This window comes from Thermobia domestica, chromosome 9 (assembly GCF_964235325.1).
Source record: "Thermobia domestica chromosome 9, izTheDome1.hap1.1, whole genome shotgun sequence".
Taxonomy (NCBI): domain Eukaryota; kingdom Metazoa; phylum Arthropoda; class Insecta; order Zygentoma; family Lepismatidae; genus Thermobia; species Thermobia domestica.
The window spans coordinates 63,304,611-63,329,117 of NC_137462.1; the positions used below are offsets into that span (position 1 = coordinate 63,304,611).

Below are 24,507 nucleotides of genomic sequence, written 5' to 3' on the forward strand. Positions count from 1 at the left end.
AGGAGTCTCATCATAAGGAAATTGAACTGCTTCAGTTTCCCCCACCATTTTTTGGGTAACTATGTTTTACCCCCTCTTCCCGCTGACTCCAAAGAAACGACTGATTTCTTCACAGTGCACTGCGATGGCTTTATGAAAGAAATTCTTCTAAATATTAGCCTTCATTTGAGAAAATAATGCCAATTTGTAGCGTAATGTAAACAAATCCAGCTGTCGAATTTCTATAAATCTTTGGGTGAAATGTGTTGTTCTCACGATACACTATTTTTTTTATATAAATATACAAAATAAAATAAACAATCAAATAAATAAAGTACTTATTTATTTCTCAACTTTTTTTAATTTTTTTTCTTTTCATCTATGGCACTAAAATCGTTCTCCGAAGACTAAGTTTTCGGTTTTTATAAATAAACAGAGTATTATCCACATATCTATAGTATCTAGTAAATTTTAGGAGAGGACTCTTCAGAAAAATGGATTCAAATTGATGTAATTCATTATTTGCAAAGAATAGTGATAATAGATTCTTCATTACCAATCTATCTTGTTGATAGTAAATATAAAGTCCAAGTAAGAAACTGAAAAATATAATATTAAAAGAATGATAAAGGAAGCGCTTTTCATATAAACGAATAATTCGCTTTAAATCTCCACATGGAATAACTGGACAAAAACTGGGTTCCAATTAAAGACGATTTTGCGAAATATAGCAGATGTACCAATGATTTAGTTACTAACAACTTTGACTCCAAGCAATAAGGTAGAAAGAATAAAACTACAAAGCTATCGGACGCGTTCTATACGTAATTGTTACACTACCATTTAGTGAGTTTTAGACTTTTTAAGATTAGACGTTTTTACCCGTAGTCGCTCGTTTTTACCCGTAGAAGGATAAAAAATATTTCTTTGTATTTTCCTGACCATGTCGTTAATGAGTTACGCTTAAACTTGTATTGAATACTTCGGACAAAAGGGCGGTTAGTACTTTAGTGTATATAAATGGCCATCCGTGGGAAAACTCTTCACGGAAAATAATTCCAAAATAACACAATTATATAAGGAAATGTACCTGGTATATCTTCTTCATGCTCGGGAGACGTACTGTACGACGTTACTAAACTTATGTCTGGTACTTCATTTTCTATCTCTAGGCTTGGACGTGGAAACATTTGATTTATCGTGACCATTATTTCATGAAGTTCTGCATAATATTTGGGAGGTTTCTTCCGCTTCCATCCGGTTTGTTGCAGACGTGCCTTCATTTTCAGATAATTATGCTCAAGATTTCTCCACTTTTGATGGCATCTCATAGCAGCTTCTCTCTTGTTTGAATTAGGTAACGGTGCACCCATTTTGGACATTTCTTCGGCAATCAACTCCCACACTTTTCTTCTTGTTGCAGATGTGCTGTTCAGCAGTTTCTGGAATTTTTCCTGTTTTACGATGTGCATTAATATTTGTGTGGCATCTTTACCATCTGCAACTTCTCGCTGCCAAAACTTCTCTGCAACTACAAACTTGCTGTCTGGAGTAGTTACATCATCTGTATCTGTAAATTTAAGAATCTACACTGTACCATAGGTAATTCATATAAATCGGATTAAAGCTTAATTCATCTTTCTTAAACATTCGAAGAAAAGACATTTACTATGCATTTTAATGCATTATTTTATATAAAAGAGCAAATATTGTTATTTGTATAGTGCGTTGTGGAGTTGTATTTTGCTGTTATATTTCACAAACCTCACTGTTAGCTTTAATCAGCACGTCTATTTCTCTGGATTACTTGTTGGGTTGCTACTCCTCGTGTTTGCGAGAAAAAGGATTACTCTAGCATTTAAAAGTATAAAAATAAATAAATACATAAATAAATAAACCTAAATTAAAGCTGTTGTCTCAAAAAAGGAAACACGGGCTACTATTTGTTCGTATTAAAGTGCTCCATGCATATTTTATCAATTTTTAGGAAAGAAATGGAGCAGTAACGTCCTTAACCCATTGGCACATACGTTTTTGGAAATTAAAATCAGTTCAGGCATGGTTTATTACTATTTTTCAAAGAAATTGAAACACTGCATACTATATTTTATAATCATTTACTGAAAACGTTAAGAACATTCCTGTAATGTTTAAATGAGCATTAGTGACAAATACCACTATAAAATATGTTGTAGAAACCTAAGTCCTATCTCAAATGCCCTATTTGCGCGAATAAAGGCCGCACTTTTTCCTAAATTTTGGCTTCAAAAATCATGGTGTGACCTATAATCGAGATTTTTCTCCTCAGATCATAAATTGTCTATTTTAAAATGACATGTACACGCATTTTGTGAGTTGAAATGAATATCATTACAAGTTACTGAGAAAATAGCGAAAAACTTACCTTGTTCGCAAAAATTGCACCTTCATTGGGTACCGGTAACACCTTACACTGGTACAGAAAGCACTTCTATACTTAATAGTTTTATTAACAGGAATACGTATCTTTGTTATACAGTATATAGAATATATACGGAATATTTATATACAGTAGCTTTGTTAAAAAAAAAGAAAAACAACGTTGTTTCGCAAAACTGTGCCAGCTTGTTATTACCCACCCAAATCAAGCACAATCACTTACCACCATCTCAGCATCACCAGTAATTAATTCTCCACTCTCGCTAAACGCTCCAGAATGTTGCTCAGAGTCACTATCACAAAGAAGGTCATCTTCATGAATCACCCTTAGTTATGCAAGAGTTGAAGAACGGGAGAAAGAGAGATGCATCTCAAAGTACTGTCTAATTTAGTAATGCGGCCTACATTCGAGATTTATTTTTTCTAGAATCTCGTGTCAAAGTGCGACCTATATCCGCACGTGGCTTATATTCATGCAAATACGTATGTTCCATGTGAGATTTTGAAATAATCGGAAACAATGAGGTGCTTTAACAATGAAGAATTGTGTGGCATTTTGCAAAGCTTTCCTCTAAATGTATTTTTTAGAACCTAAAATATTTTTATACAGCTATCTATCTACACTTGTCTTCTTGTGCTTTTGGCACACCTTACATGACCTCGATGGAGACTGTTTGGATTTTGTTAGTGGAATTTGAGCTAGAAAATGTCCCCATGCTTTCGCGTAAAGTCCCAGGCGATGATATATAAGACATAATTCCACACACATCTTGCTTTCTGGAAGTGTAACGCTTTCAAGTATGCCTTCAGCAACATCAATTTTAAAGTCCACAAAGTTCTTTTGTTGTTAGGTGCTCGTACATAATATAAAAAATTTAAATGAACTATATATAGTACATAAAAGAATCCTTCGAGCATTATTTTCACTAACGTGACTGTCATTATTATCCGATTTATTGTCATCTACACAACTTACTAAACTCGAAGTGTTATTTTCATTCAGAATCCAAATTACTTTTTACATTACTCAGGAGCAACACTTCAATTTCGCTTTCATTTACACGCCTTGTCGTAGATATTTCTCACCATATGTAATGTACAAATGTAATAAATAAAACTTGAAAAAATTCACTTACATTACCATCTACTGCCACTTCGTAGCGGCTCATGGGAAAGTCCTGCATATCTATTAATGAACAATCCAAGCATATAGTGATGAAAGATGCAACATACATACTAACATTTGAGTTAGTAAAGGGAAACGGGTTACGGAGGGAGATGAAACGGAAAACCTTCGTAAGTCTACTTTTTGCCCATTTTACAACATACGGAACTTCTCCGTAAGTCTGCGCCAATGGGTTAATTCAGGCTTCAAGTCCTGAAATAATATTTCTACTAGTAAACAAGAGGAATAAGGTTAATATGTAACAGCTCAAGAAGTAATCCAAACAAATACGCCTACTGGTTAAAGCAAATAGTAAGGTTATGAAAAATATACCAGCAAAGACATTTAAGTTTTAAGCTTTGTAAACGTCGGGGGGAAAAAGTAAACCGTGCCAGTGAGTATTATCGGGCCTTCCCTATTATCATTTCAATGTTCCTTTCGCCATCGTTCATTTGCTTTGGACTCTCGCCTCCATTAAGCAAAAGATCATAGGAGCGAGAGTTAAACTTTAAACAACAACAATCATTAGATGTGACGTCATAGACCACAAATACAATTTTCTTTGTAATAATCAATACTATGATATGCACTGAATATTTTAATTTACAGTACAGTGAACTCTCGATTATCACCGGGCGAATTATCCGAGAATATCTCTTTTGCACTGCTTGTTTCTTTTCCCGGGGCGGGGGTGGGGTGGGGGTGAGAATGTTATAAAAACTTCAATTACAAATAAAGCAGAGGTGTTTTAACACGAAAAAGCAAAAACAGTTGTCCGATTTTTTGTGAAAAATAAACCAAAAACTACATATATGTAATTTACAGAATGACAAAGTGCAACTGGCCAGCTAATCTGCATAGCGAAAATGTGTGATTGATCTGGAGAAGTATTGGGAAACGACTTATTCTTTGAGTTACATTATTTCTTAGCATTTAGTAAACACTAGATTGTTATGTGATACATAGATTGTGATGCGATATAAATATTTACTTTTGAGCGAAAAAGGAGAGATCACAACATATGGTTTACATTTAAGAAAATGAAAGTGAATTCAAAATGGAGGATTTCAAGATGGTGCCTATCGACATCAAAATGTTCTGAAAGTTTTTTTCCCACTTGTACTACTAACCTACAGTGTTACTTTTGCAATTCTTTTAAAATCCTGCCTTTTATTTGGCTGTTTCCACACTTTTAGAGCACCCTGTATTTATATAAACAGTAAAAAAGTAGGATATATACAATAGAAGTTTCCAAACAGAACTATTTATCCCAGTATCCTGGTTCATACGTCATTTTCGAGAACGGAACAAGTTTCGAAATGGTACCATGCGCCTATGTTCATAATGAAAAAAAAAAGGAATAAATAGGAAAATTTTCCTCTTTTGTGAATATGGCGCCCTGGGGCGGTCCCGGCGCAAATATAATCAACCTTAAAAGATGCTGTGTAAATTTCGTTGCAATATCTAGAATAGTTACGAGAGAAAAATGTTACTCAATACTGTTTGACAATCCAAATAAAATACTATCTGAAAATCGAATCCAGTAACAACACTTATTTTTCTACTATACAACACATTACTCTCAAATTAAACCATCCAATTACCATTCGCTAATAAAAATGCAACAAACCAACATAATAGCAGCTAAAAGAAAATTGATTTTCCTTGCTTGGCTCAGAACTAAATCACACAAAATTTTCTGGATGTAAGGAGGGAGAATGAGAAGAGAGGAGGGGTGCAATGGTATAATCTTCATTTCTTAATATATGTACATAAACTGTAGACTTAAAATACCGTAAAGTAAGTGATAAACTTCCTTTTCCTATCATATTTCCATAATACTCCAATACACATAGTTTCGTTTCAAGCCCAAACTTGAAGAGACGTCATCACCCTATATCATTAAATGCAAAGAGCAGAAAATGCATTTTGTTACAAGATTATACCCTCTGGAGATAAGAAGGAAAAAATATTTTGAAGCAAGCATATAGGTTCTAGAACGATATATATGTGTACGTGACACAGCGTTTGTGTCAAAAGAGTTAGTAAACCCACTTTCTTTTATCTCTGGCTTCTGACTTGAGGTACTATCCTAGTATTTGACTGGCATGTTTAGAAGGAAGCTTTAAAAAAAAATCTTCTGTCAGAATCGCTGACACTTGATTCCTGAGTGTAATAGGGTTTACTTGCTCCATTCGAGAAATCGAAATATAAGCGAGTGCAAAGTGTATCCCACGACACGCGGATGAGTCTCTACAGATTTCCTTTGTGCGACAAGGAAATTATATACTTTCATTCAAAATGTGTACATATAGAACAAGAATGCTTAAATGGTATTTTAAGTAAGAATACGGCTTTAAATATACATACAAAATTTAACAAAACCCAATTTTGACCAATAAAACTCAGTGGCTTGGTTTATTTTTTAAAAAATCCTGGGTTTTTCACAACCCTGCCTGTTAATCTACAATATTTTTTTAAAATACTAATTGGTTCGAAAAAAAAAATCGTCTTCGAACAATGTGGTTAGTGCATTTTTTTTTTTTTAAGGTGTGTGCAATGGAGAACTTCATTGCTTAATATGAAACTTTATAATTATTTGCAACAAGGCTGCCTGTAATTTATCCTGTACAACTCTACTAACATTGTATATTTCAACATTTCAACATATTCAATAGTCTAATTTAAATGAAAAAAAAAAAAAAAAAGAATTCAATCTTTAGTTTAACACCCAACATTACGCGTGCAAACTAAAGCAAATGGATAATAGATGTATGTGAATAGTGATAAGGAAGAATTTATGGACGAAGAGATTCGAAGGAAGTTGGGAAAGCACACAGTAAATCCTTAATATGATACTGTCCTCTGGGAAGTTCACAACCTACGATGGAATCTACAGCTTTTCTCAAACTAATCAATCTTCAATTACGTGTTAAATCTGAGACACTGCTGGTGTTATACCCCAATATAAGTGTTAATCACAGCTCTTCAAAGTAATCGAATTATTTCTCTCCATGTTATGTTATATGTAAGCAGACATAAATCATAGTATGTTTGTAAGATAAAACAAGTAGTATGTACCTAAAAGCTTTCTGTTTTCTTCAGGAGATAATGTATTCTCTTCTTTGAATTGAATTATTTCGTCAGTTCCTGTTTAAAATAAATAAATAAATAAGTTCTAACTCTGTTATTGAACAATATTTGAATAAGATTTAATGTTAATTAAAATTATATACAATATTGTTGTACAGTTTCTAATGGTTCCATCGCAACCAATGTATGTACCTTTCTATCTACGCATCATGTAGCTTTCATACATGTAACTTTCCAACACTATCAATTACAGATCTTAGGGAAAAATTCCTCCAAAGAATTCCTCACTAAAATCCAATTTAGCCTAGTGAACCATAATGTATTCGAGGTCCTATCTTAAGCCTCATTTTGAATTTTACAAAATCACACCCAAAATATCTAAACTGCATTTTCTCCTCAAAATACGCAAACACGACAACCAAGGAAGATCTACTGTTTCTAGTATTGGATGCCCCGCCTAACGCATCTCGGCTCTCTTCGACTATCATCTTCAATCCCAGTCAAGGCACTCTCAAGATACTTCAAAGACACAAATCACTCCTATCCACTGTCACTACATCACCGAACCTTTACTCCCAATACCAACTTAACGTCCGATGTAACCTCATTATCCCCCGAATATCACACTTACTCAGTGTCTGTGCCCTTGAAGACTTCCTGAACACACACCTCGAATTTCAAGAACCCAACACCAATCATAATTTAACCTGTTTAGTTTGTCCTCACCCAGAACAATTTCGTATTTAAATTGAGTGCTCGTGTGGTCCCTTCATACACCTACCTGTTCATGAGAAGCCTGAAACAACAAATAATCCGCAGCACTTTAACTTTTCCTCTAGCTTAGATTCATACACATCTTCTCAATATGAACCAACGGCCAACCAATACTGGGACAATTTCTACAGTCCCTAAACGTACCCAGTCAAATTCATCTGGGGATTATCCAACTATAATACAGCCACCTTCCTCGATATGGACGTGAGGCTTAAGAATGGAAGTTTCGAAGCTGACGTACATATTAAACCTATCAATAGAGTATGCAATGTTTCGCCTCAATAGTTTCCACTTTCAGCACAGCAAACGTTCCTTACCCTCTGTCTTGGCCATTCGGTAAATCCGTAGACATTTTAAAATGTTAACGAAGTATTTTAAGTTAAAAATATATATATTCACAATAAAGGAACTTCAAAAATTAAATAAAATAAAACTTTGTGATTTAATCCTTTTTGCGTTGTTCAAATTTTGATATAGATAAAAATTATCACACTATTGATGAAAAGTTCAAATACTACGAGCTCCAGACACAATGCCAGTTCTTTCTGAAGTTTCTCATTATATGATTACTTCTGTTGAAACAAAATTTTAATATCCAGTTTCAAAATATTATAAATCACATATCTTTCCTCTTACTCAAATCTTCAAATTTTCAGAATATGTGTCAAAAAAAAAAAAAAAAAAAAAAAAAGTTTGATAGACTAGTACACACTCAAGTACTATATACTAAGTACATATATATAGTAGTTAAACCCTGGGTGTGAAATCCTGGGAAATGGTGGAGAATTCGCCTTCACTTAATATTTTTGAATATAATTAATCCCAATAATCAGTTGCTGGAAGTGAATAAAGTAGCACAATTAGCAGAAGTCTGCAAATTAATTACAGTAATTCATATGTAGTTAACACGTGTTTTGTATGCATGATCATTAGAGCAACCCAAAAGCATAATAGCAATTTAGACATATGGTTGGTACCTTGAACATGGTTGTGATTGTCTAAGTGCCCAGAAGAAACTAATTTTAAAAGCATAATTTTTGAAAATAAAGCATAAAGCATAATTTAAAATATATAGCATAATTCTTGGTAAATTCTATTTAACTGCGCTTATTTTTATTTCTGTGAATTTTTCGGTGTAATCCTTTAATGTGGAGAAAAGAAAAAAGAAAAGAGGAAAATTTTCCACCTACAATGAATAGTACACAAGAACTCCACACTATACTGTTCTGCATTAAGTAGAAAGTTCATTAAATATGAAAGAAATTGCTTCGTAAAATATTAATAAATAGATTAAGATATTTAGATTATTTAATGTATAGTAAATATTATACATTATACACGATTAATGTAAAACAAAGATTGAAATTAACAATAAAGCATAATTTGGAAAAGATAAAGCATAATTCAACAAAAAATAAAGCATAATGTGGGTTGCTTTAATGATCATCAACATAGGTATTCTGCCATTATTGGCAGGTCACTTACCGCAACTGAGAATTTTCCATGCTCCACGGTCTTCCGCTAACCTCTTCGTTTTCACGTACGATTTTTCTCTTTTGATATCGTCCATTAACTGTAGTCTCTCTCGCCCCCTCCTTCTCTTTCCAGCCATCATATCCTCTAGCATGTCCCTCAGGATACACTTCCTTCTCAGCCAATGTCCCAGCCAGTTTCATTTCCTCTTCTTAATAATATCTAAAATCGTTCTTTCTTCCCCCACCATTTCCAAGACCTTCTCATTAGTTTTCCGCTCGACCCAGCTAATTCTTTCAATTCTCCTCTACACCCGCATTTTGAAAGTTTCCAGTCATTTTTCATCATATTTTATATGCAATTATTTCATTTTTCTGTAATATGCCCTATGTAACATGTGTTAGCAGTATCCCTAATCCCACATAATTTCATAATTATCGATGTTTGTTCAAATATGTACACTCTCTATGCCGAAGCACTTCAGTGTGGACATTTTTTCTCTTATACACTTCTGTCTCCATCATACCCGACCACACTTCTATTGCCATTATTTCGCACCCTAGTTAAACAACAGTCTCTCCCTGAGGCTAACACGCAAGCCTTTGGTGAAGGGAGTCTTGATTTCACCTTGAACGTCCACGTCTCATATAGCCTCGGCACTGAACTTCCAAACAATTTCTATAGAATAGACAGTTTACAGCATGACAGAAGCAAATTCACATAAATTAACTTACCTTCATTCTTCCAACCAGTCTCCTCAGGCTCGTATGGCATGACACTAATGTCTACTGTAGCTAGAGTTGCTCCTTCAATACCCATTACATCACCTACAAAAGCATATAATATTGTACCTAACAGTTGTATACAGGCTTTATTATATCAACAAGTGCAAGGTCTGGTCCATAAATTGTGTCACTCTAATTTCATTTATTTATTTTAGTTTAAGTTCTATGACTGTGTCCTATAGATCAAAGTAAAGGATAATAATTTAACAGTCATATTTAAATGAACTGTTAGATCTCATGAAATACAAAGTCTCCCTGCCCTTACGATGTTTTACAAGGCTTTATTTCCCCGATCATTGAATATTGTATGGTATATGGCTGTAAATACTAATCTATCTCACATTGATTCTGTTTTAAACTTCTTTCTTGCCATAGTTAGATTTAGAATTCCTGAACTACGTGATCACTCGAGACAAGAACTAATGTCTCTAATGGACTTATGTACCCCTGACAAACGACGTCGCGCAGCTGATTTACTTTATCTATATAAGATCATCAATAGTAAAGTTGATTCTTAATTCTTATTGTCGCAGATTACCTTTCGTATTCCTCCTCGGCGAACTCGCTCTCTAAATTTACTAACTTACGAGATTCATAGGTTATCAATTGTAAAGCGCTCCTTGTTTTATAGACTAGCGCAAGATTATAACACAGTTTCAACAGATTTCAACTAGTGAACGGAGCTTTAGAAATCAACTGAAGCGAATATTGTAAATTTAGAGGTTAACGCTCTTTAATGTGTATTTTTTTTCTCTCTCTCTTTTTTTCTATTTATGGTTTCAACGTTGACGTTGTTCAGTTTCAGCCAAATAGCCTTGTGCTGTATGAAACTTAGTGAATAAATAATAAATAATAATAATAGATGGTTTCAAAATAGGACTCTCTAATCCATCTTTGATATCTTTTGTGCTCCTTAGTTTTGTCACTCCACTCGAACATGCAAACCAACTTATTCCACGTGAATTCCTGTCGGTTGTATTCTGAAATTTTCGGGTCCACTGCCACTCTAGTATACACATTAAGTAAAGTCAGTATTTTTGAAGTTCTTATTATTAAAATATCTACATTCCTCTCATACAAACACCTCAAATTACTTGAATTATGAGGAAATACCATATTTAAATATACACGGTGTTAATGAACTATACCGAAAAACTGTCAGAGGTGATTCCTCATATCAAAATAAAAAAAAAAAAAAGTTCATATGAATCTGTGGGGAAAAGTATATGGTTCAGAGCTAGGGCTGTCCAAAATCGTCGAAAAGGTAAATTTCAACACTCACTATTTCAAATGCAAGAAAACGGGGACTGGAGGTCCATATTAGCGTCAAAGAGGTCATACAAAATGCAATCCAAACGTGCATATTTCATCAATGTGCAAAGTGAGCAAGGGATTTCCTATAGGAATAACTCCTGCACATGCTCTCACAAAATTCTTAGATATGATTTGATTTCAAGGTAGGTCCGAAGTAGGCAAAATGAAAGCCTTAATACCAGTGGACACGGAATACTTCAGTGTGAAGTCGAAGTGTTAGAGAACGCCAGCTCCACGGTTCCTTGTATTCGGAATAACGCGTGCTGTCATGTATTTTGTCACAGTATATTTTAAGGTTTTTTTTTCTTGCGTATAAGCGTGATACAAAATATTGCAGCACGCGTTATTCCGAACACGAGAAAATGTGGTATATAATAAAATCAACACTCATCTAAATGTGCCTTGAGAATTCTAAAATAATTTTCATATTCCTAGTGTACTTTCGGCAACCAATCCTGTTGCTTTCCAAATCTAGTGAGTAATGAAGAGCTTCGGCTTCATAAATGCTACATTCAACATTTTATTCAACTTACTCCTTTTTCCATACAAAACATTAAAATCAGCAACAATTTATTAAAATTTCGCTAACTCAAAGCTAGAAGTACTAATATAAACGCAATCTACATTCTACTCTTGACAAACGTTTCAAACAACATCAAACGTTTTACTTCATCTTATATAGAGGAGTGTCATTTATTTTAATACAATGTGCCAGATAGTATTTCTGTTAAAGTGATAACAATAGTAAAGGAAATGGAATAAATTCGTTTAGCGATTATATTTAAAGGTACTATCCTGATATTCATCTGGCTGAAATGGGGAAAGCCATACAAAAACACTCAGAATGGTAGACCTGATTGCAAAGCAAGAATATTAATCACTAACTTACGCCTTAATTTCTGTTATTGATCCATCCTTGTTCTTATATGAATTGTGAGTCCTAACTCTGAAGCTCGAGATTCATATATAATGTTTCCTTAAATGTTCACAACTCCTGGGAATGCGATTTTACATTTATATGTGACAAAAATTTGGAAAAGATTTCTTTTCCAGGTTACGGTGTCCGAAAGTATGGGAAAAGGAATTTTTTTAAGGCAAATAATGGCAAAACAATTCATAAAAATGCATCCATAGACCACCTACAAATGAATATAGAAACGATGCAAAGATTAGATGTGTACAATGAGTGTACAAGCGATTTCCCTAAGGATGCGAAGAACTATGCGGAAGATATGAAGGAAATGTAGATCTAGAGAAATGTGAACCACTCAACGCAAAGTCACAAGCACATAAAATATGATGGAAGAAATCTCAATGGATGCATAACCCGATAGGAGGGGAAGAGGTACCGATGTGCAAGGAAGATAGTATATAGGCAGGTCCTGTTTGTAACAGTTCGAAACAAATGTCAGGCAAAGGAGCGACAGATACACATACAAAGAATAAAGAGTCAAATAGACAATAGACGATTAGTTCCTAAATGATAGTGACTCTACGAAATAAGTACTCAGAGACAATGCTAAAACTGTCTCCAGTTAGTTTTGTTACACTAGTTAAATCGACAAATCAGGTTTTCTCTGGTGCAGCGAAATACGCCCACTGTTTCTGAGTTCACCGGTCCTAGAGCAGCACTAACTCGAACAAGTACCTCGCTGTTACGATAGTAGTTATGTACATAATAATTCATAGAAAAAATTCTAACAGTGTAGCGTTGAGAGAGCAGGATGGCCGCGTCACAAACCTATTTGTATCAATCCAGTGATCTGTAAACATTTCATTAACGAAGTTTAAACATTCACGGTAACAAAAAATAAATAAATAGGTCAGAAATATGCGTATGTTGTAATGGAAGTACGAATAACCAAAGATCTAAATTAAACAAAGATCTAACGTAAATTTAAATTAACGTTTTTAATCAGAAAAGTTTTTACCGATCTTGTTACCGATCAAGCTCCCTTCGTACATATTTCGCACATCAAAATCTAGATACGCACATATTGACTCAGGTGAAAATATATGTAAAATAACAAAATAAACAATTTACGGGAAGCACGTAAATTTAATTCATGTTAAATGAAATAAAAGGTATGGGCCATTGCACTAAACTTTCTCTCTCCGATTTGTTAAACTAGATTTTGGTATACTGTAGTTATTACTGAAATATTTATTTGTGAAGCAAACAAAATTTACGACATTTTCGGAAAACTTTATCAGAAAACTCATCCCCAAAAATAAACTACCCCTTGTGGATTTTTAATAAGAAATGATTATGTCAACTATTAGCGTTATTAATGAATTTTTATTTATTAAATATCAACAAAGTGGCATGAGTCGTATTTGAGGAAAATATGCAAAAAGGAAAAAGAAAAAGAAAAGAAAGAAAGAAAAGAGAAGAAAGAAATAAATGAAACGGAAACTACCTCTTGTCGATATTTGCATGAAAAGTGGTATACGCATCATTACAGGGTTATTAATGAAATGTTTATTTATGAAATATGAACAAAAGCGCCTGAGTCGTTTTTGAGAAAATTGTCAATTGTTACAAAATCCACTGTAGAGACACTTTGGAGGAGAAACCATTAGCAAAATTCCTGACGGGAAAGTCACACAACTTGAATGGGTTAATGTCTTTAATGATATGGCAGTGTTTAGCGTCTGTTCTATGGTGAGTATGCTGACTTCAAGATGGGACTTTATTGATACTCACCAAACTGAATACTCTGCGTAGCACGTCCTCATCAAACTGAATACTCTGCGTAGCACGAGGTCTTCCCGAGTTCCATCCGAGTGGTAAGACGATGTGTTTCGAAAGCAAACTTCAAGTTTGTGGAAGAAGACGCGAAAAGTTGACTTCCGATTACAGAATGGATCAACATACAGACGCCCATCTCTCTTAGCGTAGATAATACCCGTGAGACAATTAAACTAAAAAATTTCATTTTCACCATACAGACACCTCGCTTCGTTGTTATTACATCTTGCTTCCCTATACTTAAGAGACACTTTTTTTTCTTCTTTTAAAGCTCTGGTGTAGGACACACTGTCATACTGACTAGTGTAGATGTACCACATTTCACAAAAGGATATCAAAACTCTTTATCCTGGTGTGCAAAATTACCACACTTCACATCAGAACACTGCCAAACTTTACTTTCATCACTAACAGGCTAACTAGTTACCCACTACAACACAGTAACATCATTCGACGCTATTGAACCACATTATTGAAAAAAAAAAGAAAAAAAAAAAGCACCTGAGAATCAAATCCCAATTGTTCCAATGGCAACTACACGTGTGGTCTAGCTATGTCCTACACTGCAAAGTGGCCATATTCTATTGTCTTATGTAGGTCAGAAAGCTCTTCAGTGGCTAAGCGATTTGCTTACGCGTGGGAGACTCGGGTTCGATTCCCGGCGGGAGTTCATATGGTTCGGATTCCACGTTAATAAGTAGGTGCATGTCTCATACAGCCTCGATGCTGAACGGGACGTTCAACTCAAAATCAACTCAACTTATGTACGTCAAAAACGAACAATAGCTTTCCTGATTCCTTTCTCTATTCATTACGGTGTTATGCACAATCGCAAACCGAAAACGACTCTGTAAAACTCGTATCTGTTCCCTACCTACTGGTTCCAGTTGTTACATTCAAAATGGTGTTTTTATTTCCCTGTATGTTCGATCTAATCGGCGTATACGACTGTCCTTCATACACATTTCAATATTATTCTTACCCATTGAAGACTTCTAGACATGTTAGTAACTTCATAATATAATTCAAGTCCCAGGGAGTCCCCTTCTGAAATTTGAATTAGTTAATCACTAAGAGGATAGTATTGTAAGTACAACAGTCTTGTAAAACAAAAATGGACCACCTACGAAATACGTACGAACTTTCTTAAGCGAATTATATCTCTAGGCTTTTGTCATCTATGGTCATTTTAGCCCGTCACGTATGAAGAATGATGCCCCTTGGCCATCACCTATCTAGAGAAGTGGAGAAGGGAACGACCTAAGGCCTTTACGTTACGTAGCATGCCGGCATTTACCTGGTGCAAATGAGGGAAACCCAAGAAAAACCTCACTCAGGATGCCTTGCATCCGACCGAGTGTTCCCACTGAGAATCAAACCCGCTGCTCGCAGAGGCGAGAGTGTTAGTGCTTAACCTACGCGGAGCCATTCAATTTTTTTATACGTTCCAGCTAATATATACTGAACGTATTCCAAAGATCCAATTAAACCCTCATTACTTGTGTGTATCGAAAGTACATCCGACTAATACGCCAATTTTTTTAATTCATTTTTTCTGAATTGTTGCGAACACGACCTACTTAATGTATTGTCTTCCTTTTATTTCAACATTTCTTCCTTATGTTTGTGATCTTCCATAATCCCTTACGATGAACAGTCATTCTACATACACACTTTCTCACGACGTCCACGCAGTTCTCACGTTCTTTAGGGAATTCTTTGCACAAGTGATCACTATACAAATGTGGTATTTGCATCTTCCGATAATACAGTTATGTTTCTATCCCGAATTTCTATGAACTGTCGTTTTGCTAGTTAGTCTCGAAATTCTACACTTTTGCACGCTCATAAACGGGCAGAAGTTGTTTTCGACATTTTGTTACATAGATTTTCTGTCTCTGTGTGTGCGTTTTCATATATAGAATAACCTTCCAATGTTGTACACGAACTTTAGAAACAAAAGGCTATACAAGAGCTAGATTACGTAAGTAGGAAGAATACACTACTCATAATATTTCTCATTCAAACACTTACCTATGTTTTCTGTTTGTTCAATATCAGAAAGTATCTCAACATCATAACTATCACTTGGAGCAATAAGCTGGGCTTGCACAAGGCTCTCTATCACAGTCTTCAGTGCAGCATCTGAAACACATCATTATTTCCATCATTCAATAAATCTCACTGCATTTGTGCATTATCTTGGCTATTTAAGACGAGATAACAGAGAATTTATCATTATTTACCAACTTCCAAGAAAGTAAGAAAGAATCAAAATTTGGATTGTTTAGCGGTCGAGTACTTAAAAAACATTATGTAATAAAATAATATCTCTGAGATATGGCTTGTTGATCGTCACAGGGCTCATAGTGGTCTGGTCTCTTCTAAATGGTTGAAAAGTTACCAAAAGCACATAAAAAAGTGACCAAAATCTCATCAAAAAGTAACTTCAAACCTTGATGCCAAACTTGGGCATAAACTGATTTTTTTTTTCAACCAAAATAAGGCCGACTGGATCATAGCTGAAATACGTTATGATTTAACATGTTAAGATTAAAAATGATTTTTTTAAGCTTGTCAGATAATAATAATAATAATAATAATAATAATAATAATAATAATAATAATAATAATAATAATAATAAATTGGATTACTTGTGTTTAGGGGTTCTTTATTAATTACATACTTTGCACGGTTTTTCATTTTAACTTTGATCTGGATGGGTAAGGCCAAATTTCTATATTTTCATTATGTCCAAAAATACAAAATTAATGTAATTAATACCTAACACCTACATTACCATTAACTAGTAATAAAATTTTGCCTTGTACAATTGGTTTTTTACAAATTTTGTCTTGGTACCATATGATTGGTAAACAGAAGTATGGCTTTCTATCAACATTCCACATACAATGAAAAGTAAACTGTAAACAGGTAATATGTCATTCCTCTTTAACACAATACGATCAAAGCAAATAATGTGGATTATGTTTGCCTTTTTCTATTTATTTTCATATTTTACTTAGAAAACCGTCAATGCAAAACATAAATCACACGAAAAATTGACTTTACCTCCCCCCTCCCCCCGCAAAAGTAACTTTTAGTGACAAAATTGAAAAAAAAAACTAACTGTTAATGACCAACTTCAAAAAAAAATAATCTTTAGTTAAAAAATAACTCGCTACGAGCCCTGTCGTCATCAATTGTTACATGAGAAATCATCATAGGAAGTACTTTTCTATCAATGACTGGCATGTCATTTACAAGCTTCCATGCAGGGCTTTCCACTAATCTCTTTGTTCTTACCCGTGTATTTATAATATCATCCATCAATTGTAATTTTTTTAGACCACACCGTTATCAAGTCCTTAGTCAAAAAATGTTCTTTTCAATTAATGACCTAACTAGTATCTTTTAGTCCTTATAATCATCTCTACCACTGCTCTTGCCTCCCCACCTTCATTTCCCTATTGGTTTTCGTTGCACCCGGCTAACGTTCTCATTTTTCTACATATTCACATATCGAATCCTTCAAGTAGTTGTACCATCGTTCTTCCGTAAAATCCATCACTCTTGCCCTACAACACAATATACGCGGCGGCGATTCCTCCCTGGAACAGACAGACCATCAGGTTCCCTCTTTTTTTATGCTCCTCTAAGAAAGGTTTACATTATTCTAAAACCGGCATTTTCTAGATTTCCTAAGTCCATTCGGTGTCTTGTCGTGTGCTCTGCATGCCATTCTCCATTCATTCTTGTCGGTGGTGAAAGCGATGACTTCTTCTTAATAAAAGTGAGAAGAGACAAATATAGCTAGGAAGCCTGAAGAAGCTGCATCTTTGACCTGTTCCATCCAGTGTATTAAGCACTGTGGAATATAGAGTATCGTACGATTCAGTTTGTTTAGTAATTTAATTTGTTGACTTATAAAGTGATTTATTCATCCTTTGGTGTGAAGTTGTATGTGATATTTCGTAACTTTTTGGAAAAAAAAATCAGAAAGACTTAGGTTTCTATATTGATAGTTAAATTTGTGAAAATAAGACGACAGGAACAGACGAGTGCTAGCTGTTCCAAGTTCATAAATTTGGAAATGTTGTCTTGCACAGAAATGAAACAGATACTGTATGACTGACGTGTGAAACTGTGTCTTTTTTGTTCACTGAATTTTCTGATGATGTAAGGTTATTTTAAATGACAGACCTAACCATTACCTTACACAACTTGAAATGAAAACAAAATCTTACACTAGGCATTTCCAAAGTAGTCGCCATAATTCTACGAAACGGTCAACTGAGTATTTGTTAAGTGATAAACTACCACATTAGTTGTTTATTTTGTTACTGAAAAGGAGTTCGGAACATCTCAGAATTCAGTGATATATAATAATTTGGCAATTATTTATCTTTTCCCCAAATCACTTGCTGGTAATTTTGGCTCATTTGGTAGTAAATACATTTCGTTATTTGTAACTGTAATGAGTATAAATACAATATGGACGAATGGCATAAAAACTATAGTGCAAAAACACAAACCAACTTGTGCTAGGTGGCTACTAAAAAAACAAGAAAACCATCTAACAGAGTTAATGTAGGAGCGCAGCAGGGAGATCCGAGCGGCAACAAGGGGTGTGTAGGTAAAAAGCAGGCGCGTCAGCGATGGTCGCATAAACAAGGTTGTTTACAACGTCTCACTAAAAGTCACAGCATCGGCTCAGGAGCCATCGACGGATTTGGAGGAGATGCTAAATGTCATCCAATAATTTTTATACAAATAGTGGACGTCATGAATAGTTTTAATCCAATTACTGCGCTAAAGATATTTGCTGATATCTAAACTGTGCGAGAGAAACAGTATAAGTCAGAAATTGGCCAAAATGAGGTAAATCAAAATTGGAGATCTATGTGTTATGCTCCACCTCCGGTTAACTTGGTATAAGTCAATTCTAAACGTGAGTTGAATAATCGCGTCTTGGTACTGTTAGTATAAGTAATTCATACTTATGCTTGGTAAAATAAAAAATCGCCTCCTGAAAACCTGTGTTTTTTGACTTCCCGCGCAGTCTAGATATAGAGATTAAGATTCAAATGGATTAGCAACATCGCTATGACATTGTTAAACATAACGAAAATGTAAAATCGAATAGAATAAGAGAACGTATGATTAGTGCCAGAGTTTTCTTTAGCGAAGCAAGGATTATAACGTAGAAGTATAAAGAGGGCATGGAGTGAGTGAATACAACAACTCACTGAATTGTTGAATTTCATAGTCATTAACATATGATTACAAACTTGCACACCATTTGCTGAAACCAACTACGTTTGCTGAAACTATCAAAGAATTCACAATGACCTACGTACAATTCTGCGAACTAAAGTCGCCCATAACTAATGGCATTCGCACTGTTATATGTGACATGCTAGGCCGTGTACAGCAGGAAACTAACTACCGAATAAATGTCTGCAGGGATGCCAGAAGATAGCACATTGAACATTTGTAATAGTTCACCTAACCAAATTTTGGAAGTTCCCTAATATTTTGCACGTATCTTCGATTGTATATATCTTATCTTAATTATAAAAAAATATATACTACCAAAGGTAACCAGTCACATCAAGTCACAGAAGGCACAGCGGGTCCTTATCAGGGCCAGCCACGCTCTAGTCAGGGAACAGATACAGACTTCACAGAAGACTACACCAGCACGACAGGGAAATGAAGCATCTACTTCTGTATCTACCAACAATGCTCCATACCTGGGACTGGGAATGGGTAGATTCCATCACGTATGCATATGGCAGCAGGCAGCATGAATTACACACCGTTCATCTTAAGAAGAAATTCGAAAAGCTTAACCGGAGACAAAACCCTGAACTATCTCATCCGAGCAGAAAAAAAGTAGTGGTGAATCTCTCCAGCAAAAGACTAAGTGAAGCAACTACAAGTCTTCTATGCAAAGGTCTGAAATTCGCTCCAACACCAAAACACCTTCCCATCATAGAAACCGTAAGCAGAATTGAACAGGCCATAAAACACTTAGACCAAGAAGCAAGAGGCCACATACGCACACAAGCCGAAATACAACCTACCCAGAGAAGAAAGGAAAGTCCTCAATGACCTACGAGCAGATGACTGCATCATAATATTACCAGCAGACAAGTGAAATGCGACCGTCATTCTCAACAGGGAAGACTACCACTCAAAATTGACATTACTACTGGAAGATCCAGCATACAGAAAAATTAGCAGAGATCCGACCAAGGCCATCGAAAAAAACTCTACATTAATACAGAGTTCCAGTCTGAATGAAGAAGAAAAGAAGAGACTTAAATCTTCCGGTTCAATACCATCAACGATTTATGGCCTTCCGAAAATACACAAGAAAGAAGTTTCATTACGAGCCATAGTTAACATCATAGGATGCCCCATATACAACCTGGCTAAGAAATTAACAGGACTGCTACAGCCACTAACAGGAGAGTGTACACACCATATCAGATACCCCAGCCATTTCGTACAATTACTGCACAGCATCAAGACAAACACAGAAGACATACTCGTTAGCTTTGATGTGGTATCTCTACCCTATGTTACAGGCTTACTGATTCACCAAATTACGTTAGGTAGGTGGGTAAGAACCTGCTTTGGTCACGAACAGTGGAACATGATAGGCCTACGATTCCAGTCTATAACAGATTGTATCAATGTAATTCTTTGTCTGTCACGCAAAATCTGTACTTTAGTTTGCGACAACAGGCACAGCAGTTATATTTGGTTTCTGTTCGTTTTGCGTCGGATTATGCTCCGCAATTAATGAGAAGATTGGTATGGAATAAGTGTTGACGCTTTCCGTTGGAGTTTTCGGATGGCATTTAGTATTTCCCCCAAATCCACCGACAGCATCCGAACTGGTACCTGATTTACATTCAACCGTTGTAAACAACCTCGTTTATGTATATCCAGCATCACTGACGCGCCTGCTAGCTACGGACACATCCCTTCATTGACACTCGGGTCCTTTACTGTTTTTACTCTGACTTGGTTAGATAGCGTTCGTGCTTTCTAATGGACACCTAGCACAAGTTGGTTCATGTTTTATGCACTGTAGTTTTTTATACCATACGTCCACACTATTTACACTCATCACAATTACAAATGACGGCAGTGCCATATTTTTAGATTTGGGGGAAGTTTTTTTTTTTTTTTTGGTTAAAATTAGTACTATTTTTTGTTTGTTCAGGTTAGGTTAGGTTAGGTTAGTACTTTAGCTATTGTTTAGCTTTAGGGGGCCAGGTTTTTAACTAGAGTTGCCAAGTCTGGAATATAAGAAAAACTGCACCCCTCAAATTTCCCTATGATATAGGTCTAACTGTGAAGTATTTCTGATCAGATCCATCCATGGGAAGGAAAAGTACCACTGTGAACAAAAGTACATTAGCACCTGTATTCTGCATATCCTTAGTACATTCACTAATAAGCTTAATAGATATATTGTGCTATAAATTAGAAACTGAAATCGGCATTGATCATTTTACTGTATTTACCAGGAACTGCCACTTCTTTAAAATTACAGAAACATATGAACAAAAATATGGGGAATGTTTAGTACAAGGGGTCCAGAAGCACGTAAAAAACACAAAATTTACAGGAGAAATGAGTGATGCAAGTACTTAGACGTAACATAACGTAACCAAATCTAACATAAACTAACATAAGCTAACCTGAACTAACCTAAACTAACGTAATATTAGTAGAAATAAGCGAAATTCTATCATTTTTTGGAAAATTATGCGGGACTTCTACACTAATATAACATAAACTAAACTAACCTACCGTAACCTAAACTAGCCTAACCTAACTTAAACTAACCAACCCTACCCTAAACTAACCGAATGTGAACAAAAATTACCAAAATTGTAACATTTTTTAGAGAAAAGAGCTGGACCCCTTCTGCTAAACATAGGCCAAAAATATATGAACTTTTATGTGATAATTTTGGATTTGGAAAATGAAATGTATTCTTTAAACTTATACTTCAACTACAGAAAATTACTTTAAGAAATCCGTTTTCACTCTCAATAAAAATATAAAATTCCTTACAAGTAAATTTCAAATTTTGTCTGATACAGTTCCTGTTATCTCTTTAAAATTACCTAAACAGATGAACGAAATATATTAATCGTTGATTAAAAGTTTTAAATTTACAGAATGAAAATTACTTTTTAAATCAATACTTTGAACTAGATACAAATTTGAAAAATAAAAAAAAAAAAAAAAAAAGATGGTCATAAAATGGCTGATAAGAAGTTTGTATGAAAAAGGATAAGGATATAGTATACATGGAGCTGCATCAGTTCCCGAAGAAGCAGGATGCTCATACTTTTAGGGATTATTCATTGAGTATGTACGAACTTAAAAAGGGGGTAACAAAGCGACTTTTATTTACTTATCGACTGATACGAAAATAAAAAAAGAATTTACTTTACTTTATATATGCATGTGTAGTGCCCTTATACTTTAGCTATGACTATGTGTGTGTGTGTGGGGGGGGGGAATTTAACGCATATCGCATGTCTTGTGCACATGGATACTTCTTACTATTGCAACTACGTAGAAAACAACTACTTATGGTATTTCATGTAGAAGTGGTAATAGAACACAGAAGAAACGCAGATCAGGGGGTTCTCATGTATACTATTACCAAGGATGAAAATAAATATAATACAATAATCAAAATAACAGCAATATTTCCGGCCAGGTCGGTCAAAAACCGGCCAGTTGGCAACCTTTTTTTTTTTTTTTTTTATATATATATTCTATTCACATTCGGTTAGGTTAGATGGTAATAGTATACAACAGTGCCTCATGATCTGTGCGCGTGGATACTTCCTACTGTTGCACTACGTATAAAAATGATTTTATTACATTTAGAAGTAGTAAAAAGCATCCACGTGCACGTGACATGCGATGTGTGTTTCAAATCCCCCACATATACTCATACACTACGTACAAGGGCACATTATTATTCTTCGCATACCATAAAACACAACGAAACGCAACGCAAACCGACGTACATTTTATTTTATATTACTCAGTAATTAAATGAAAGTCGCATTTTTACCTCATTTCCAAGTTCCTATATCCTCAATGAATAATCCTTAAAAGACTGCACTTCGTGAGTCCTCGCTAAATGATGAGGCACTCTCGTATACTATATCCGGTTAGATTAATAACGTAATTCAGACAGTATTGCCGAGCGAGCGTGAGCGAGTGAATGTTTTGTCTTTGTTAGTGTTGATCCCAACTACCCTTACTTTCACTAAGTATTTATATTTTCGTAAGATCAACTTATTTTACCTCGAAACATTTCTTTTATATCTGATTTTAGCCCCCCAAATCCTAAATTCTCCTCAAATAACAAAAACAAATGAGCCAGAGTCGCTTACAAGTGACTTGGGGAAGAAACTAATATCCAGTTCTCAGGCGCACCTTGTATTTTACCCTTGCACTTCAACAATATGGAAGGAAATACAAAGAAATACACCCATCATATTTCTCAACAGTGCATGCATACTACAACCTTATTATTGCAGGTTTTAGAAAAATAAAAAAAACTTACTATCTAATTCCTCTTGTACTATATTTTCCAATTCAACAAAAAAGCCATTTATTTTTAACTTCATTATATCTCCTCTATTTCGTTGTTTAAATAGTTTATGCGTTGAACAGATAAGAAAAACTGCAATAATTGCGTTGAGCAAGTTGAGCAAGCAAATGTACAATATCCAAATAAGACATGTGCGCTAAATAGTCAATAGAGGTAGACGAAAACCTAGGTGATAGTAAATATTTTCGTTTTTTAATGCAAAGGTAAATAATTGTCTTCTTCTTCTTTTGTCAGTAATTTAGCTTCTCATTCCCCGTCACGACTGCTCTGAGCCCTTTTATATAATCATTTAATAACAACTTGAAAATTTATTATGTATTCGAGAATGTCGAAAATTTATCTATCTGTGAAAATCAGTAATCCAACATTTTAATTCATTAAAGCGCTCATCAGCCAACTTCGAAATCATAAGAACTTGAAATTTTGTTTCTACTCATCTTCTCCTTCAAGCTTCAAAAACCTAGATAGAACTACACAATGGAAAGAATCTGGAACAAAATATTAAACATACCGTACATTAAATAAACGGAAGGTCCTAAAGTTGAGGTTATCAGTAGCCAGTGATGAAAATTTTCCGGAAAATTTTGAAACGGAAAATTTTCCGATTCATAAAAACATACTCCACTTATTCCTACATCGTTGTTTAGCCGTGATGTGAGGTGGAAAATTTTCTTCTATATTTTTCTGGAAAATTTTCCCTTCTTAACAAATATCAGTGATCAAATAACAATTCCTCAGTATTCATAAAATTGATTGAATTCATGTATAGAAATGTTAAAAAGTGAAAGATCGTTTAAAGAATCTGAAAATTTTCATGGCTCAGACAATTTTCAGTACTATGTAAGAACAAATGAAACAATTTTTCATGAATCGAAATATTTTCTGTCTTGTATGGAAAAATTAAAGAACTCTTCATGAGTCGGAAAATTTTCATAATTTTGAAGCAAAAATTAAATCAACTTTTTGCGAATTGGAAAATTTTATTTCTCTGTAGAAACAAGTGAAAGGAATTTTAATTAGTCGGAAAATTTTCATCACGATGTAGAAACAAGTGAAAAAAACTTTTCATAATCCGGAGAATTTTGG

At 34.7% G+C, this 24,507-nt stretch overlaps 1 protein-coding gene across 9 annotated transcripts in view; it reads right to left on the reverse strand.

Annotated features, from left to right (window-relative positions):
- Positions 1-24,063, reverse strand: part of LOC145694697 (uncharacterized) — a 62,719-nt gene extending 38,656 nt beyond the window's left edge. For 2 of the 9 annotated variants that reach the window (XM_081771222.1, XM_081771214.1), the window contains exons 1-5: positions 23,374-23,783; positions 15,788-15,898; positions 9,637-9,729; positions 6,644-6,712; positions 1,070-1,549 (exon numbers count right to left, since the gene is read on the reverse strand). In XM_081771222.1, the coding sequence (XP_081627348.1) occupies positions 1,070-1,549; positions 6,644-6,712; positions 9,637-9,729; positions 15,788-15,898; positions 23,374-23,437 (817 nt within the window). In that variant the 5' untranslated portion in view covers positions 23,438-23,783. Of the gene's footprint in view, positions 1-1,069; positions 1,550-6,643; positions 6,713-8,914; positions 9,200-9,636; positions 9,730-15,787; positions 15,899-23,373; positions 23,786-23,932 lie in introns of those variants that run through there. The other 7 variants (XM_081771215.1, XM_081771218.1, XM_081771220.1 and 4 more) reach the window with 7 other exon arrangements.
- Between the last annotated feature and the right edge of the window lie 444 nt (positions 24,064-24,507).